Source organism: Plasmodium fragile, assembly GCF_000956335.1.
Source record: "Plasmodium fragile strain nilgiri unplaced genomic scaffold supercont1.13, whole genome shotgun sequence".
Taxonomy (NCBI): Eukaryota; Apicomplexa; class Aconoidasida; order Haemosporida; family Plasmodiidae; genus Plasmodium; species Plasmodium fragile.
Genome location: NW_012192593.1, coordinates 300,949 through 319,168, shown reverse-complemented (window position 1 = coordinate 319,168; position 18,220 = coordinate 300,949). Strand labels below are relative to the sequence as shown.

General features: G+C 46.3%; 5 protein-coding genes across 5 annotated transcripts; 2 read left to right on the top strand and 3 right to left on the bottom strand.

The window, feature by feature from the left end:
• Positions 1 to 1,763: 1,763 nt before the first annotated feature.
• Positions 1,764 to 2,831, top strand: AK88_01536 (uncharacterized protein; the record flags this gene model as incomplete). Its single annotated transcript, XM_012479171.1, has 1 exon — positions 1,764 to 2,831. One exon carries the CDS (start codon positions 1,764 to 1,766, stop codon positions 2,829 to 2,831), a length of 1,068 nt encoding a protein of 355 aa, XP_012334594.1.
• A 187-nt stretch (positions 2,832 to 3,018) lies between these two features.
• On the bottom strand, positions 3,019 to 4,129 carry AK88_01535 (uncharacterized protein; the record flags this gene model as incomplete). The annotated part of the gene is made up of 4 exons (XM_012479170.1): positions 3,019 to 3,181; positions 3,485 to 3,643; positions 3,772 to 3,930; positions 4,083 to 4,129. The coding sequence occupies 4 exons, from the start codon at positions 4,127 to 4,129 to the stop codon at positions 3,019 to 3,021; spliced, it is 528 nt and encodes a 175-aa protein (XP_012334593.1).
• Positions 4,130 to 4,992: 863 nt separating this feature from the next.
• AK88_01534 (uncharacterized protein) lies at positions 4,993 to 8,583 on the bottom strand (the record flags this gene model as incomplete). The annotated part of the gene is made up of 1 exon (XM_012479169.1): positions 4,993 to 8,583. One exon carries the CDS (start codon positions 8,581 to 8,583, stop codon positions 4,993 to 4,995), a length of 3,591 nt encoding a protein of 1,196 aa, XP_012334592.1.
• Positions 8,584 to 12,294: 3,711 nt separating this feature from the next.
• AK88_01533 (uncharacterized protein) lies at positions 12,295 to 13,839 on the top strand (the record flags this gene model as incomplete). Its single annotated transcript, XM_012479168.1, has 1 exon — positions 12,295 to 13,839. The coding sequence occupies one exon, from the start codon at positions 12,295 to 12,297 to the stop codon at positions 13,837 to 13,839; it is 1,545 nt and encodes a 514-aa protein (XP_012334591.1).
• A 765-nt stretch (positions 13,840 to 14,604) lies between these two features.
• Positions 14,605 to 16,854, bottom strand: AK88_01532 (uncharacterized protein; the record flags this gene model as incomplete). The annotated part of the gene is made up of 1 exon (XM_012479167.1): positions 14,605 to 16,854. The coding sequence occupies one exon, from the start codon at positions 16,852 to 16,854 to the stop codon at positions 14,605 to 14,607; it is 2,250 nt and encodes a 749-aa protein (XP_012334590.1).
• Between the last annotated feature and the right edge of the window lie 1,366 nt (positions 16,855 to 18,220).

Sequence of the window (18,220 nt, the reverse complement as noted above, 5' to 3'; positions counted from 1 at the left end):
AAAAAAAAAAAAAAAAAAAAAAAAAAACAGAACAAAGTTGAAGCCTTTGCAGGAAAACCACCTTTTTTCTTCGTGTGGAATTACCAACCCTGCAATGTGTTAAGTTTTTTTTTTTTTTTTTTTTGAAACTTTTTTTACATGGATGGCGAAATGGAAGTTGCTTACAGGAGACTTTCTGAATAGAATTTTTTTTTTTTTTTTTTTTTTTTTGGAAAATCAAATGGCAGTCTTGTATCGATTGAGGAGGGGAGCGGGAGAGTGTGTGTACCCAATTGGGCAAAAACTCCCATTGAAGGAAATGCACGCGAAATGGGGAGGGGTGAGCCGATGGGTATAAATGGGAAGGTCGCAAATTGGACGCGTGGCATATTGGCAGAGGGGCGAAATGGAGCACACACACTTTGCGCCCACCCCATTTCGCATGTCCACAAAGGGTCACCATGACTTCACCGGGTGCGAGGCAAACAAGGCTCGCAAAGCGAACAAGAAGAACAAAACGCGTACCTTATGCGTAACCGACTTGAGTCCCCCACCCGGTTCACTTTAACAATCGAGCGAAATATAACTCCACTTAGTTGTCCTTTTTTTTTTGTTTTTTGGATCGCCCCTTTGAACAGAAAGTTGGCAACTGGACAATTTTACCTGCACATGTTCAGAAAAAAAAAAAAAAAAAAAAAACACCAACAGGGAAAGTGACGAGGACGAGCGCAACCAACAGAAAAAAGCTGTACACCCCCCACTTTGCCCATCGCGCATTAACTTTGCCTTGGAGACCGAACAAAAAAATACGAGAAGCACTTTGGAGAGTTGTTCGCAATTTTTTTTTTTGTGTGAGTATGTGACTTTCTCTTTTGCATTCCAACTTTGCATTTTTCTCCCCTTCCCCCTGAGGTGACCATGCAAGAGGAGGAGCAGACCGAACGGGAAAGAAACAGGATGCATGTAACTTGTATGGCTGTACCTTCATGCGTAAAGTACATGTGTGTGTATACATGTGTCTCTCCCACGCAACTTCCCTTTCAGCAGAAGCGCGAAGCAGGAAGCAACCCCCTTCATGCATGCATGTTCGGTGTGAGTCCAACCACTGACCCTTTTGGCGACAACCCACAGCTCTGCCAGTGAGCAGCACGAGAAAAAAAAAAAAAAAAAAAAACGCAACAGAACAGAACAGAGCAGCACTCAGGAAAAGACGGCAAAACAAGATTGACCATCAAATGTTGAAACAGAAAAAAAAAGGAGATTCCCCTTTAAAAGACACACACCATTTGGACGAATGCCCATTTTGAACCCCCCCCCCCCCTGTACACGGGAAGACCCATCGCACGCAAAAGTTTCTGCGTTCCACTAACAAAAGGCCATTAAGCAAAAACACTGTGAGATAATATGCTTATCTGTTTGGAACAGGTTGATTTTTATAACGTCCTTGGCATTTCAGACTTGCTCGATTTGTTTGGCTCGTTTGGCTCGTTTGGCTCGTTTGACGTGCTCATCGTTGCAGAATTGCTACACCTGCTCAAACGGCTGTTCCCCCTTTTGACTTTGTCTTAACCCCCCCTGTCACACACCCTGCAAAACCGCAGCGTAAGTTCCATCCCTCCCCCTCGGAGTAAAACACCTATGCGCTCCGTTTCACCTGCACATGAAAATTTCCTTATTGATCTGCTTGACACACCACCTTCGCAGGCGCCACGTGAAAGCATACCTTGGAGGAAGTTCCCCCCCCGGAATAGAAGTAACGATCCCCGCTTCAACTTCCACACCCCATGACGCATGCGAAGGGAATTGCGCGGGCCCTGCTGTTGGCCACGCTGCTACTAACATGGATGCAAGTGGGCATGTCCAAGCACCACGTCGATCTGTCCAGTTCAAACAAATCAGTCTTCCTCTTGAATGTAGTCCCAGGAGACACAGTGGTATACACATGTCCATATAGCCTTAACAAAGAAATGAAAAATATGTGTGCACGCGAGAGAGAATATTTTGAGCAAAAGCTTTTCTGTTTTGATCATGTAATTATTAATAGAAACGTCTTCCACTTAAGAGACTACGTGAGAGGAGCATACAATATTGTAAGTAAATACGTGAACAATATATATACAGCTGAATTCACAGTGCCCCCTTTTGTACTAATGAATCGCCATTTCGAATGCTACTGTTACATGGAGGATGGAAACGAAGTTGTTAAAAAGACACTGAAGGTACACATCTCTAAGGGTGTCGTTAAGAAAATCCCTGGGTGTGACTTCAATGATGAGTATAGGGAAAGCACTGCCATCACCACCTTCAGTAACATGGATCGTAATACAGTGAAGGTATGTGATAGCTATCCTAGAGGTGGGGATACCATCACTCTGTTGTGTCCTGTTAATTACACTGTCCAACCAGATGGATGTTTCAATCAAGTGTACGTCAAGAAGGACGATATAAAAAATGATAAAAATAAGTTAGAGGAACGATTCAATATTAGTAGGAAATGGGAGAAAGACAAATATAAAGTAGTTGATATTGAGACTCTGTTTGGTCAAAAATTGAATAGCATGGGGGATGAAATGACGAGGTTTGCAAAAATTCCTGTTACAAATGAAGAAATCAGTTTTACCTGCACATGTCAGGCAAATGATGCATCCGATACGCTCATGATGAATGTATATATAAATGAGAGTTATGACAAATTTGTGCAGTCTAATCATGATAAGGTGGAGTACTCGAAGCATAACTTTTCTTCCACCACAGTTAGTCATTACAAGGAGGAGCGCAGCGGCGCGTCCTTCTCTTCCTTTTTCGGTCAGGCGCTGCTTGGCGCACTGATGCTGCTTTTGTTGGGCGCGTAGGGGCGGCACCGTTCCTTATCATCACTGCGTGATGTGAACAATTTGGCTCTATTTTTTTTTTTTTTTTTTTTTTTTTTTCTTTTTCCCTGCGTTGCTCACCCTGTGTGCATTTGCACCACTTTGACGGACTCCACAATATTATGGGCGCGCTCGTTCACCGCTTTATTACCGCTTTGTTACCGCTCTGTCACCGCTTTATCACGTCTGTGTCACCGCTTCGTTGCCACTTGTCCACCCCCGTGGCGCACGCCAAGTTGGGCAGGAAGGTCGAAATTTTGAGCACCTTCAGGGAAAACTGGTGACGCATCGTCTGACTCGGTTGCATGGCGTACAGGAGCAGGTTCAGCATCCTACAAAAGGGGAGGAGGGGAGGAGGAGCGCAGCGGCGCGTCCTTCTCTTCCTTTTTCGGTCAGGCGCTGCTTGGCGCACTGATGCTGCTTTTGTTGGGCGCGTAGGGGCGGCACCGTTCCTTATCATCACTGCGTGATGTGAACAATTTGGCTCTATTTTTTTTTTTTTTTTTTTTTTTTTTTTTTTTTCTTTTTCCCTGCGTTGCTCACCCTGTGTGCATTTGCACCACTTTGACGGACTCCACAATATTATGGGCGCGCTCGTTCACCGCTTTATTACCGCTTTGTTACCGCTCTGTCACCGCTTTATCACGTCTGTGTCACCGCTTCGTTGCCACTTGTCCACCCCCGTGGCGCACGCCAAGTTGGGCAGGAAGGTCGAAATTTTGAGCACCTTCAGGGAAAACTGGTGACGCATCGTCTGACTCGGTTGCATGGCGTACAGGAGCAGGTTCAGCATCCTACAAAAGGGGAGGAGGGGATATATATATATATATGTGTGCATGCGCCGCCACACGGTAGGCGAAACATCCCTGAATGAAATTCTTAAAAGATATCCCCTGGGAGGCACTTTCCTCTCCTTGCCTACCTCAAACGGGTGCGCAGAACGAAGAAGCCGTTGCTCTGCGCTATATTGATCAATTTAAAATCGACCTTCAGTAGCATGACCAGCCCGAAGAGGTCAAATATGATAAGCTTCAGTGCCTTCTTTACATGACGGACGGCATTGACATTCACCAGGTTGATGCTGCAAATGAAAAGGGAGGAGAAATAAGCAGCGGGACGGTCACCCAACGGAGCAGTCAATCATCACAACGGCAAACGCGGGAGCCAGGGTTCATCTCCCTTTCGTGTTAATCTCCCTCCCGGGACGACGCTGTGCTCATGTGCATGACTCACATCTTGACCAGCAGGTACACTTGGTTAGACTTGGAGGCGAGTTCCATCGTTGGATCACGTGGCGTGGGTCGTCGACATGGGCAATGATTCCTACCGCGAAAGCGGGGGGGACGATCGCATCGACTGAGTAGCTCTACTTCAGGTGAGGGAAAAATACAGTACTGCTAACGTTATCCCGCGCTCCGTTTTTCCCCCTTAATGGATCACATATGCGCCTGACGACAAATCTGCAGGGCAGCGGATCAAGAATTGCCTCAATTCGCTTCGCGCACAACGGATTAAAAAAAAAAACAAGGGGGGGTGCATATATACTCCCGGGTGCCTATACATGCTCACGCATATACAACATTCACATGATATATGAACGGCTATATAAATGTGGTATGTACATGGTACATACGTTTGTGTATTTTTTTTTTTTTTTTTTTTTTGTAGGAGATCGACTAGCTAAAAAGCGACTGACAAACTGCTAGCTGTTCATTCGAACTATCCACTTGAACAACGCATTGTGTGCCGGGCAACTGTGCGCAAGTCACAAGCACATGAAATATTTTTTTCGGATGGGTATTCCCTGGGCAATTCACTACTTTTTACATTTTTGCGGTTTGATTGATGTTGTGTGGTTTAACCAAAAAGGCAATTGGCCCGGAGTGAATCACTTTTTGTGTGTGCATCCCTCAACCCAGCCAAAAAAAAAAAAAAAAAAAAAAAAAAAAAAAAACATGACGCTGCATGGATGCACACAATGACGTAACTTAAAAGGGTTTACCAATTGAGAGTTGTTACATCAAAACAAGGTGAAAAAAGGACGACGGTGGGTGGGGCAACGCATACATTATATAGCACACCGCCGCGGCAGACGCGGAAGTCATGGGTAGGAGATATATATATATGACACGCCCCTGTTCCACTAGCTGATGAAGTGCAGCTTCCTCTCTGAAATTTCTCGCATGCGCTGCGCGATAATTTTCTTGGTCCGGTTGACTGTCTCCGCGTTGTACTTGTCCAGTTCATCCAAGGCGTCACTCAAAATAATATCTTTTATAAGATCTTCCCATTTCGAGGAGCTGGCAGGGACTTTGCTTTTTTCTAAGTCAAGCACAGCCTGCACAAGTACCCTCGTGAGTCCCTTTTTGTCAATCAGATTGTATGCATGTGCTTTCGTAGCAGCACCGATGTATGTGCGAAAGAAAAAAACTGGAACAGACTTAATAAAGTAATCACTTGGAAGCAATGTATTATCATCCTTTCCCTTTACGTGGTGCAAAAAAACAGCTTTCATTCTTTGTGGGTATGTACGAATCATCATTTCTCCTGCCTGTTTGTCCATATCACCAGTGTCCCCAATCCATATGTACCTCACAAGTGAGTTTTGCTGAAGTACATACTTGTGGAGGTGTTTAAAATTAACAAATTTTTTTTCTCCTCTTGTTTCATTCCACACCCACTCCTTCAACGTGGAGTACAAAATTTTATTATGACAATCGATACCCCAACTTTTTATTCCTCTCCTCTCGGCCACCTCATTGAATTTTTTATTCAAAAATGAATCGGCCGTTATAGGTACTTGGGGGATTCTCGCCGTAAGCACAGACAACAACAAGGGCTTCGCTTCTGCTGATAGCTTATTCATAGCTAGCTCGAAAATGAATTGGAAGGACCCTGGGTATGTTTCTCCTCTTTGGTATTGAGCATCCACTCCTCCCAGAGCATAATTAAAAAATTTGTATCCTCCACTCGATCGGATCGTGTCGTCTATGTCAATTATTACTTGTGTGGTTCCCCACTTGAGTCGTTCATTTTTGCAGTCGATTATTCGTCTCTTCACTTTTCCGCTAGCAGCATCGCGAGCGGCTGCGTCATCACGAGTGGCCGCATCATCACGAGCGGTTGCGTAATCACGAGCCGAAGCATAATCACGAGCAGAAGCATAATAATCCCGCGCGTGGGTGGAGGTGGAGGGGCCCTCTTCCCCCTGGTCGTGGCGATCCCTTGCGTGGCCACTCCTCTCCTCTCTCGTCCTGTCCCACAGCTCATTTTGCTTATAAAAAAATCGATACACATCTTCAGAGGGATGTTGATCCGGCGGGGCCTCCGAGAGACACTTAAAATTATTTTCATACAAATTTACGTCACATGACTTGGACACATTCTGTACAGGTGCGTCTTCCTCACCGACGTGTCTCCAATTTTGATGGTCCCTTCGTTCAGGTGATTCACTCCACCTTCGTCCCTCTTCAAAGTCCCTGGCCCCAGAGGGACGAGTCAGGTACTCACTGAATGAAGACACGTTACCTAGATTAATGGGGCTCCTATTCCTCTTCCCCTGCTCGGCGTTACATAAGTCTTCAATGGCATGGAAGCATTTCTCCATATTGGCGTCGTTGATCTTAACAGGTTTCACTTGAAAGTGGGTGTCGTCCATGAAGGGTCTTTCTTCCACCAGTTCCAATTTGCGCATTCTAACTGGTGACGCATCCCTCATGTTGATGAGGGCACTCGATTTGTACTTCTCTGTGAGTATATCGTTTATGGGTGCAGTGGAACTCGTCTTGGGTCGGCTGGGCAGGTCATCATTTATGCCTGCATCCTCGACGTTCCCCGGTGCTTTAAAACTGTTCGCGCCGACTCGATATGCATGTCGGTGCGTGTCGTGACTGTAGGGGTTGTTCCCCCTTTCACCATGCATTCTTCCTTCGGGCGCACCCCCCCTTTGATGCTGCGTGTTCGGTCTGCTCTGACGACCGTACATGTGCATATATGCATTTTCTTCCTCATTTACGTTTTGCCAATTAACATGGCTGCTGGTGAAAAATTTTTTACTCAATGGAACATCCATGTCGTTGTGTACCCCGTCTCCCGGCCTGGGCGGAGATCTCACTTCGTTTGAGTAATTGTGTGAGCTGTACTTCCTAAGCGTGTACTTGGGGGGGGTGCTTCTCTTAACCGTGTGCGTCTCGGTACAGGTCCTTTCAATGGGTGGACCTGCGGGGTTGGTGATGTTGTTACTCATGGTGGTAGCAGTGCCGGTCTGCTCATTATGTTCTGCTAGCCAGGCGTCGTGGCCCTTATCACGGTCATGACGCTCATCGCGTGCGCTTCGTTCACTGCGACCGTCACTGCGCCCGTCGCTGAAACGGTCGACGTCTCCCCCTTCATCATGCTGCCCCCGTGTTGTGGTTTTCTTCTGCTGCACAGACTCTTCTATGCGACTAATGATTTTTGTAAGATTATTTGTAACCTGGTCATGGGAAGTGGCGACTCGTGAGGCCTCCCACCTATCTTGGGTTAACTGACGCAACAGAGCATTATCCTCCTCATCACTGTTTACGTTGCTGGAGTGAAGCAATGGAAGATCGTGAAATAGGCCTCGTTCACCTACGCGTTCATTGTAGAGTCTGCTTGTCGTGCCACGTGTTTTTCCCTCCACTTGACGACTCGCTTGTTTTACCCACATGGAATAATCACTGTGTTGGGGGTCACTCCTGTGTGTGTGTTCTTGTTTGGGTCTCATGGCAGAGGCGCGGTCGTCCATATAATTATCCCGTTCACCCCGTTCACCCACTTGACCCTTATCACCACTGTGGTCATTACGATTGTACCCTGTGTCCTCCATGTCTTCCCCCCTCACTTCTTGTGCTAAACGTTCGTTTGTCTCCCTGAGGGAGGTTAGATCAACCTGTCCCTTCTCTCGTTCCTCATCAGCGGACACATATTTTTTCCATTTTTCAAATTCGCTCTGTCTTGTATGTTGATTCACTTGTGTGTATCCCCTTTGTGTAATGTCGAATGGGTTATCCGTCCCCACTTCACTGCCAATAAGGGGGTTCGTCCTTCCACCCGTGTGGGTAGTATGGTCAAACGGATTTTTGTTTTTTTCACTTTCGCCTGAACAGTTCAGGTCATTTGACGGTGGTGGTTGTTTTTCGCTGTGATTGGAATTGGCTAGGCGGTCGCTGTGGACGCTTCTGATGGGGTCGTCAGGCACGTCACCTCGCAAGTCGTCACGCGCGTCGTCAAGCAGGTCATCACGTAAGTCATCACACGCGTCGTCACACTGCTCCTCATTGCTGTTGTGGCTGCCGCCATCGCGAACGCCTTGTGGTCCCTGCCCGTTACCCCCCATTAAGAGCAGGTTAGGAAAATTTTCTGCTAATTGAGCAGAGCTTCCCTTTTCGTCCCCCTCAGGACCGTCCCCCTCATCACTCTCATCATCGACACCATCAAACCAGTGTGTGTCCTTCTTGTGCATGTTGCTAGTTAGGTTATTCATACTTTCATACAACTTGGAGTCAATGAGCTTTTCGTGTTCTTCTGCCTCATCGTCCTCTGTGAAGGGGGACTGTTTGTGTAACTTGCTAGGAGAACACACACTGAGGTCGTCGAGGCTTATTTTGTCTTCATCTGAATTTTCCTTTTCTTCTGTTTGGTGCAGCCTTTTTATGTCACTCATTTCAATACATTCAAAGGTGGGCTTGTCCTTATCTCGTTTCTTTTTCATGGGTGGGGTGGAGGAAAAATACGTCGAGGGGGGCAGGTACGTCGTCGTGTGGTGTGTGTTCTCTAGCTGGGCTTTAATATGTGACAGGCTCGGGTAGGTGTCCACGTCCTCAATGAAGAACGGAACAAATGTGTCCGGTGGTAGTCTCCTCTCCCGTGCGACGTGCGCACATACACACTGGAAAAGGACAAGTAAAAAAAGGGCGACCATCCACGGGGTTGTGTGTGAATGTGTGTATTGTGCGCGTGTGTACGTATGTATTTATGTATTAAGGGGTGGGGGGAGAGGAGAAATTATCTTAATGGAGTAGGAGCCTTTGCAAATGCCACCACGTGAATGCGGTTAAAGCTGATTTAAGAGGTGGCCACATGAAGAGGCGGCGCGTTATGCGAGGCTCGACATATGGTAAACGTCGGACCTACGCATGTACATTCAAAGGGGCATTAATAAAAAAGAGGACAGGTCGGCATGGGGAGGCGTTGCAGGGGTTGTGCACATGTATAGAGGATCGGAGTACAGACACACTGCCTGATGGACGCCACGAAGGAACGGTCAAAGTAAAAAGGAACAAACTTGCAAATTCGTTTTATTGTGTAGGAGCTGCTTTGCGTTTCCTAACTGGGGTTTATAGTGGGGAGCTTGCTTTTCCCTTTTCATCACATGGGCAGTTCATGGAGTGCCGCTGCGCTGTCGTTGGTGTGTATTCCCTTTCGTGTTGGTGTTCACGAGCCACCCTCTGTTTCTTCAAGGGTGCTTCTTCTCAAGTAGGGGTACGCCAGTGGGTATAACATGTAAATGTTATTAACGCACCGGTGTGATTGAGGGAGCAACATGCCTCCGCGCACGCTCCAACGGAAGGGGGTATATCCATTCGTATTCGCCACGGCCAAATCTCCTTCCTCAGATGCGAGTTATTATTTCAACTAACAAGCAAAAACTTTTTCCCCCGGCTTATAAAAGAAAAAAAAAAACGGGGGGCAGCCGTTGTATATATAAATGGGGGGTGTTTATATTACCTATGCGCGGCGGACTGCTTGCTCGGGGGTGAATAATATACATATATAAGCTGAACGTACAAGTGGCTCGCTGCGAGATACGCAGGTTAGTACTCTCATTCCTCTACCTATATATGCAAAAAGAGGGTAGGGTAGATGCGCGGCCACAGTACAATCGCAGAGCGATCACAGCGCGATTAAAGCGCGGGGTTTATGTGAACACAAAAAAAAAAAAAAAAAAAAAAAAAAAAAGAAGAGTCAGTAGAGCTCTGTGCCAGGCGGGAACAAATGCATGGAGCGCGAGCAGTTCTTCAACTCGGAAGATGCTTAACAAATAAGTTCATGTAGTTACGCACGTATAACTCACGTACGCACTTTTTTTTTGTATATACATGCATATGCACGTAGAGGGTATGCATAACAGCAGAATGAAGAAAAAAAAAAAAAAAAAAATAGCTCGCGTATTATTTTATTAAACGCGGGCACAGAAAATTTACAGGCAAAGGGGGTGGACTTGCGCAGCCTGGCGTGCATGCCCCCCATTATAGCGATGGGATGGACCACTTCATCCCGTTCACCTTCACATATGCTGCAATTTTAAAAAGGTAAAAGTGTTGCACAAGAAAATAAAGGAATATTTTTTTTTTTTTTTTTTTTTTTAAAGCTTTTATGTACTTTCCCCAAGTGCACATTTTGCAAAACGGAAAAAGTGTATAAATACTGTTGTCCCCCTGCAACTGTTTTTTTATTTTCCCCTGCCACGTTCATCGCAGGTATGTTCAGGTGGGGGGATCTGTTGTTTTCGTATGCGGAGTGACAACACAGTGAGCGGCACGCAGGTTCTTTCCTGTATCTGCACTTTAGGCGTTTATTTATTTATAGCAGCCAAACGATGCAGCTTCTTCCTCCTCCATAAACCCAGTGGGGCGGCCCGTGGGGATGGAGGGGGAGTAAAAGACGGTAACCTCTACACAGAGGTGAAGGGGAAAGCATGTATGCGTGTGCCGACGAGTGAGGAGTTTCGCCTGTGCCAATAAGAACAAATTGTACAAATAGGAAAAAAAAAAAAAAAAAAAAAAGCTACACAAATTTATTAACAGAAAACAGAACGGCAAAGATGCTATACACCTATTGGGGTAGGGGTAAGCCTTTCCCTCCCCATGTGGACAAAAAAAAAAAAAAAAAAACCTGCGTGTGCACCATTCTGTTATAGAAGAGTCATTCCCCCTGTGGAGGTTTTATAAAGTACAAGGAACGCCTACGCTTGGGCAGACTTTTTTTTTTATGCATGATATTCCCTGCACGCATGATTCCATGTCTACCTTTGGAGTACCCCCTCCGGTGCGAAGGTATAAACATGTGACATATTTGAAAATGGGGGGAACGGGGGGGGAGATTGTTCTGTTTTTCTTTCTCCACCTACCCCACTGCAACGGTGCTTGCACCAGGGGAGAGTCCAACCCTATGCAGTACAAAAACGGGGGAAGCGCCCCTCTACACACGGTTTAAATATGTATGGGGGAACGTGTGCTATATGAGGTTGCCGTTTTTGCTTACACATATGTGTATGTAAAAAGGGGTAGCGAGGCTTCCCCCCATGAGTGGGCTGTACCGCGACAACCACTCACTCTGTGTGTGCCAGTCGTGTCGTTTGAGTGTCTTCTTCATCATGTTAGGAAGACACGTAAGGTTCTCCTCCTGGGGTTGGTCCACCATAACCATATGCGTTTCACAAAAACGCGGTGACGTAACCACAAGAACGTGCCACAAGTGGTCTGTGTGGACATGCGTATAAACGTACAGAGGAGTAAATATAATTAGAGGAGCTCCCCCCCCCCCCCCCCCCTCCCAGTTCTTCTCTTCATTTGTGGTGCATCAGGTCAGCAGGTGGCACAGATCATATGAGCGCGTGGACATTACATGAGCCCGCGTCGTTTGGGACCGCTTTCCCATTTTTTAACATCTGTGATGGGAAGTGCAGTAGCGCGCAGGTGTGGGAAGGAGGCAGTACACCACTGCATAACCCATTTGGTGTTCGCATTTGATTCGTTTGTTTGTAACAGAAAAAAAAAAAAAAAAAAAAAAAAAAAAAATGATCGACTCCCCCACCTCCCATCTTCGTGCAAGCATACGGAGGGAATGGGGTGCGCACCGGCAACGATATCCCTGCAAATTATATTTTTCCTATTTTTTTTTTTTTTTTTTTTTTTTTTTTCTGTTACTATATATTGAGTTGGGGAAGCAGCTTTAAAAGATTCACACGCTCCATCGGAAGAAGAATATATAAAAAGAGGGAGTAAAAAAAGGAGGAAAAAAAGAGGAAAAAAAAAAAGTGCGCGGCATGGGACGTGCAGATACATGGGCAAGAAGGGATGCCTGCGCGGACCCACGAGAAGGCGCATGAACGTATGCATATACGTATGCACGTGCGTACGGATGTATGTACGCGTGTACGAGTTCATATGCGTATAAAGGGTGAGGGAGAGAGGGTCTATCAGTGAGCAGCCGTCGCGGAGCGTTTCTCTTCAGGGGGAGGGTAAGAGAAGTGAGGCACCACGGGAAAGGGGGGTAAGCATTAGACCGCCGTCGTAGAAAAGCAGCGAAGTAACCACATGAGTAGTACCTCCACCCCGCGCGCAGAACAAGATAACGAGGTGATCTCCCCCCTTGGGTAAGAACGACCCATGACACAAGGAACAGCCCCCCTGGACGAACCATGAGCTCCATCATCGTGCGCCTCAGATGCGAAATCGGACTTTATCGCATCGAGATTGAGAGTAGCAAAAGGTTGACCGACCTGAAAAGTAAAATTGAGGAACTCTTAAATGTTCCGTTAGAAAAGCAGGTGCTTTTTCTACAAGAGGAACCTAACGTCCCGTTGACGGACAATGGAGCGTTGCTCGAGCAGTGTAAAATTACCCATGGGTCTATCCTTCATTTGAAGAGTGAGGTGAAGCCGACCACGGGTGGTGGTGGGAGTGCCAAAGGGAAGAGCGACAAGAAGGGCGGTAACAACAATGAGTGTAATGAAACAGATGCAAAGAAGAAGAAGGGGTTCGAACAAACACAAGGGGGGGGTAGCGGCATGGATGGGGCTGGTTACCCTTATAGTGAAAACCGTGTGACCCCCCAGAAGGAAAAAAAAGAAGAAGGGAAAATGAATAACGAAAAGGAGAAGAATGAAAATCAGGCCAACTTCAAATCATTTGATTATTTCTTAAAAACGAGAGAATATAACACGACAGATCTCCCCCTGAATCTAACCTACGAGTCGGTGTTTCTGTGTAAGGGACGGTTCATTAAAATCCCACTGAGTGTGACCCTGAAGCATCAACAGTATCGCCATGTAGATCACCTCGAACTTATGAACGTGGAAGAGGTGAAAAACTTTGTACAATATTGGTATACAAATGGAAGCATGTGTGAACACCGGGTTGGTTGGATGTATGGTTACTACAGGGAAGACCCTCATTACACTTTAGGCATTCGAGCCGTGTGTGAATGTATATATGAACCTCCACAAATAAATGAGGTAGATAAGGTTAAACTTCTACCAGATGATTTCCTCGACTCTGTTGATGTGATTGCAAATCGATTAGGTTTAGAACGAATTGGTTGGATCTTTACACATCTACCAAGGAAAGAACATTTAACATCGGAAGAAGTGGTTCAGATAGCTAAATTGCAGCTAGCTAATTTGAAGAAAAATACACATTATACAAATTATAGTGTCTCCAATTTTATCACTTGCACTATTTCACCTGACCCTATGTTAAGTAATGAACCAGTGACGAATGCCTTCATGGTGTCTGACCTAGGGATGGCATTAATTCGATCCAATATGGTGGATCCGATACAAAAAGATCCTTCTGTTATACAATTGAGGAATCCTATGCGCAACGAGCTTCTTCCTCTCATCCTGGAAGGAGGAAAAGAAACGAACAAGTTTGATGCAGACTGGTTCATTGTTCGTATTAATGAATCAGCCCCTAAGGTCGTTAGGTCCCTTTTTAGAAACTTCCACTTCCCCAGGGAAAATCGGCTGCGCGCGCCCTCTGCCTACGACGTGAAGGAGTACTTCTCCAGCCCCAAGTTGGAGAGGGGCACCAATGGGATGCACAGGTGCTCCGACTTCCATTTGATTTTGTTCGCCTGTCGCGTGCTCGACATGGAGACTGCGCTCGCCCTCTGCGACGCCGCGCTCGGCAAGAAGGAGATCGACCCCATCATAGAGGAGATCCTCACCTCGGTGAAGGTGTAGCGTGTGTCGCGCGTGTCACAAGTGTAACGCGTGTGTACGTATATATGTGCATTCATTTTTTTTTCACCCCCCAAACGCTCTCTTCTATTTGCCCCATAAAATTGTCTATACCTTGTAGAATCACTTACGTTGTGTGTCCCCACGTAAATAGAGTTAGCCAGTTAAGATGCCCCCGCATCAGGTCAACACTCTAAGTAACGAAAAAAAAAAAAAAAAATGGAAAGACGTCCTTTGTCCACATTTTTTTTTTTTTTACCTGAACAAGTCAGGTTGTTCAGGCGAAAAAGGGGGGACACGCTCTCCAGCCCCATGAGAATTGTCCACTTTGCCAAAAAGAAATCCACTCAACAGGGAAATAAAGCAAAATGATATTTTTTTTTTCACAAAGAAAATATGCATATTCTAGTGAACTGCCTTTTGGAGGAGAGTTATCTCGTCCACAGCGGGCATAGGACACATTAAGGTTAACGTTTTTTTTCTTTTTTTTTATCATCAGGAATTGCAAAAATGTCTCCCCCAAAAGAAACGTCGGATAAAGCATTTTTGCATTTCTCGAGGACAAGAAAAAAAAAAAAAGGCAAAATGGTACTCCGCAGAGAGAACAATAAACGAAAAAATTCAAAAAAAATAAATAAAAAAAAAATAAAAAAATAAAGTGCACACATTTCGTGTGATAAGTGTGGACGTACACACGCACACAATGTTAACGCGTGCGTGTGGTCCTCCCGTGGGGAGAGACGAACAATGGACATTTTAACGATTGGGTCAACTGGCTGCATTACTTCCGTTGTTAACACTGCCTGCATTGCTACCTGCCTTTGCGCTGCTGCCTGTCTTTGCATTGCCGCCAGCCTTTCCTGCGCTGTTCGCACCTTCACCGCTACTTGCCTCCTGTGCATCTTGGCCTTCCGTCCCGTTACTGTTGCTGGCGTTGTTCGTCGCGCCGGCCGCACCACTCGCGCTATTCGAGCTATTTTCTCCATTTGCTCCATTTGCGGCGTTGTTCGTGGCATTGCTGCTCGGGGCATCATTACCCGGTACACTCGCTTCCGCACTACTCGGAACAGCGCTAGCGTTTGCCATCGCCTTGGCCGTGCCAGGCTTGCTACCAACATTTGCATTGCTCGAATTGCCCATGTTGGCCTTATCCTTAAGGGAGTTGCTGGTGGTGGAGGAGGAGGAGACGGGGCCTCCACTTGGATGTGCCCCACCAACATGACCACCACTGCCGTGTCCTCCGCTGACCCCTCCCGCGGAAGAACCTTCACTCATGTTTGTCGGAATGGTGACCCCAGCATAGGTGCCCTTCGAACCGCCTGGACCGTGCAAACTTTGTCTCGCCCCCGGGAGTCCCCCGCTCACACCGCTATGTGCTCCTGCGTGGGTAGGGGCAACATACCCTCCGACATGGCCACTAGTATGAGGACCAGCGTGTTCTCTTGTATGCATAGGAAGGGCTCCTGCCCCTGGAGTAGTCCCCACCTGTCCAGCTACATGTGATCCAATGTGATTCCCCACATGGTTGTTGCCATGCAAGACATCCTCGCTGTTAATATTATAAAGTAGTTGCAGCAACCACTTCTTTGTGTAAGGGTCTTCCTTAAGACATGGAATAAAAGCCTTGTGCACATGTCTCAGCGATTCTGGAAGGCATTCCCTAAGTGCTTTTAATGCCTTAGGATTTTCAGACAGCCTTAAGTAGCACCTGACAATGTGCTTAAGCAATCTTGAGGAAGGGTGTTCTATTAAAGCATTAACCATATTAGAAAGGACAGTCGACACAGCATAGAATCTCACCGGAGTAGCACATATATAATTCAGTCCCAGTTCATCAATAAGAATTTTTTGCACGATGAAAGTAGCTACTGTTTTGGAGAGTTCACTTCCCGTTTCCATAATGCGTAGACACAGGGGTATAATTTCTGTTTGTAATAAAAAATTAATTACGTCGGGGTTGTCGACCTTAACTAATGCACCTATTACACCTAGTGAAGTTAGACGTAAATATTCAAAGGGTCTATTTTTACTCTCTGCATTTAAAAATGGATACAGGAATAAAGGGATGTGTGCATTCAGGAAATGTTGCTTGGTCTCTGGGTGCGATGCAACACATTGGAGAAGGGCTAGTGAATTACAAACTCGATTAGAAGATGAAGTGGTTAGTAGTGGAGGTGATAGTTGAGGATATATTGAAACTATTTCTTGAAGTAATGTTGTTATGGCTCCAAATGAATTCCACAGAACCGGTGCTATGTCCTGATACGTCTCTCGCTTTCTCGACAATTCTATTAATGCACTCTCTCTTTTATCGGAGTAGCATAAATCAAATACGAGTTGATACACTTTTCTTTTTTCCTCGTCATCTGTTGGAGGTGTGTTACGTGTATTGGTCTGGTTATTAGCGTGACCGCTACTACTGCTTCCTGCTGTGTTTGCGCTTGCGTTTGCAGTCCCATTGCTCGCTTCGTTCGCCACGTGCTCGTTGTGTTGAGGATGGGGACCGACACCGCTAGTTGAGCTGCTCATACCACTGGCGGAACTATTATTCTTTACGTTGCGCGGGTTTGAAGTGGGAGGAATGGCGAGGTGGCTGGATGATGATGCTACCTGATGTTGGGGGGACGCGTGTCCTCCTCCAGCGGCAGCGGCAGCATTCCCTTGCGGACTTCCCTGCGCAATTCCCTGCGCCACGTTGTTCATGGGGGGTGATACTCCACCGTTGAGTGGGGGTCCATTTTGGTTAGCAGAATTCATATTGGCGACGCCCACGTTTGGACCGCTCTCATTGGGGTTTCCCCTCGTGGTAGAGTTCCTCCCCGCAGGACCTCTACTAGCACTGATCTCATTTGTACTGTGTCGGTACGCGCCACCCCGCGAGCCCACGCCAGGAGCACTATTCACGCCGCTCGCGCTTCCTGCACTGTTGCCACTCGCCCCGGTGTTCTCAACACTAGCATTCACGCTGTTCTCGTTATTCACCTTGTATCCACTCGCAAAACCTTCATTGCTTACCATCGTTTGAAATGGCCCAATGGCTCTTCGGAGGTGGGGTGGCGAACAGTGTAAAGTACAGAGAAGGGACAGAAGGAGGGAAAAAAAAAAAAAAAAAATGTCAAAAATGCGGGGAGGAAATGAAGTAAATTAAAACTAAAGGCGACGTTAAACGAACTTATAGTTCGCGCAAAAACAACGAACCGTGGTGCAAACCCAACAAAAACGTCGCTCAAAAGCAGGGCGGAGTGAAAAGAAAAAAAAAGAAGAAATAAAAATATATATAAAAACTGGACCCTGTCAGGTGGCGTGGTTAAAACGGGGGCAGTTGCTACACAAAATACCTTTTGCCCCGCGGCTACAAAAAAATGGGAAGTCAAATTTTTGGGGGGAGTGGAAAAAAAAAAAATATACCCCCGACTCGGGGTCACGCGAGGGGCGGGATTTTTTTATATTTGTATGATTTTGAAGAGTCCTACCCACAAATATTAAATGCGAGCGATGCGCGCTTGGTAGGGCGAAGGGGACAAATGGATATAAATGCGGTAATAATATTTTCGTGGGAGTAAACTCATCGAGGTTATTCGCTCCACTTGTTCAATAGAGCAGATTTTTTTTTTTTTTTTTTTTTTTTCCTTCCCCCCGCCGGTGTGGCCGCGTCGCGTTGCAGGAGTTGCCACCTTTTTTGTTGCAGGGTGACTTTTGTTCATCACAAAGTTCATTGTCCTTTTCCCATTCGATAAATGCTGTATCATTTCTTTTTTAATTTCTACCTTTCATGGTGAGGAGCGTTCTACATGCATGTCGGAGGTGTATTTTTATGGGTGGCAAAAAAGCATACGGAAACGGTTGAATGAGCAAGGGGAGTGATGGTGGGGGAAATGTTTTCTCAAGTCTTAGTTGCATGCATGAGAGGGAGGTGCACCCATCACAGAGGCAACACGGGTGCTAGTCCGCGTAAAGAACCCCTATATGGGCAATTTACTTCCACTTTCAAGCCCCCCCACACGTGAAGAGACATGATTGTTTTGTTACACCCCCGTGGCGAAGTCCTACCCGGACCGTGCCTCTTAGTCGTTCCAGACCAACCGCTAACTGATAAGCGCAAACTGATCATTTGTGATGGAAGGAATTTTTTCTTTGGGGGGCGGGGTAGCACTCACTCCGATAATGAGTGGCTAATGGAAACAGGGGGAGAGCACAACCATACGTTCGTTTTGCCCCATTCTATTTGCGTGTCCCCCTTTTTTTGTAGAGAACAAAATTTTCAGACTGGGCAGTCGGAGTGGACACAATGAAGTGTTGCGTACACAAGTGCATTACCATTTTGGCACCCCCAGGGGGGACGCAAAATAAGTGGTCGTCCTGTTTTTTTTTTTTTTTTTTTTTT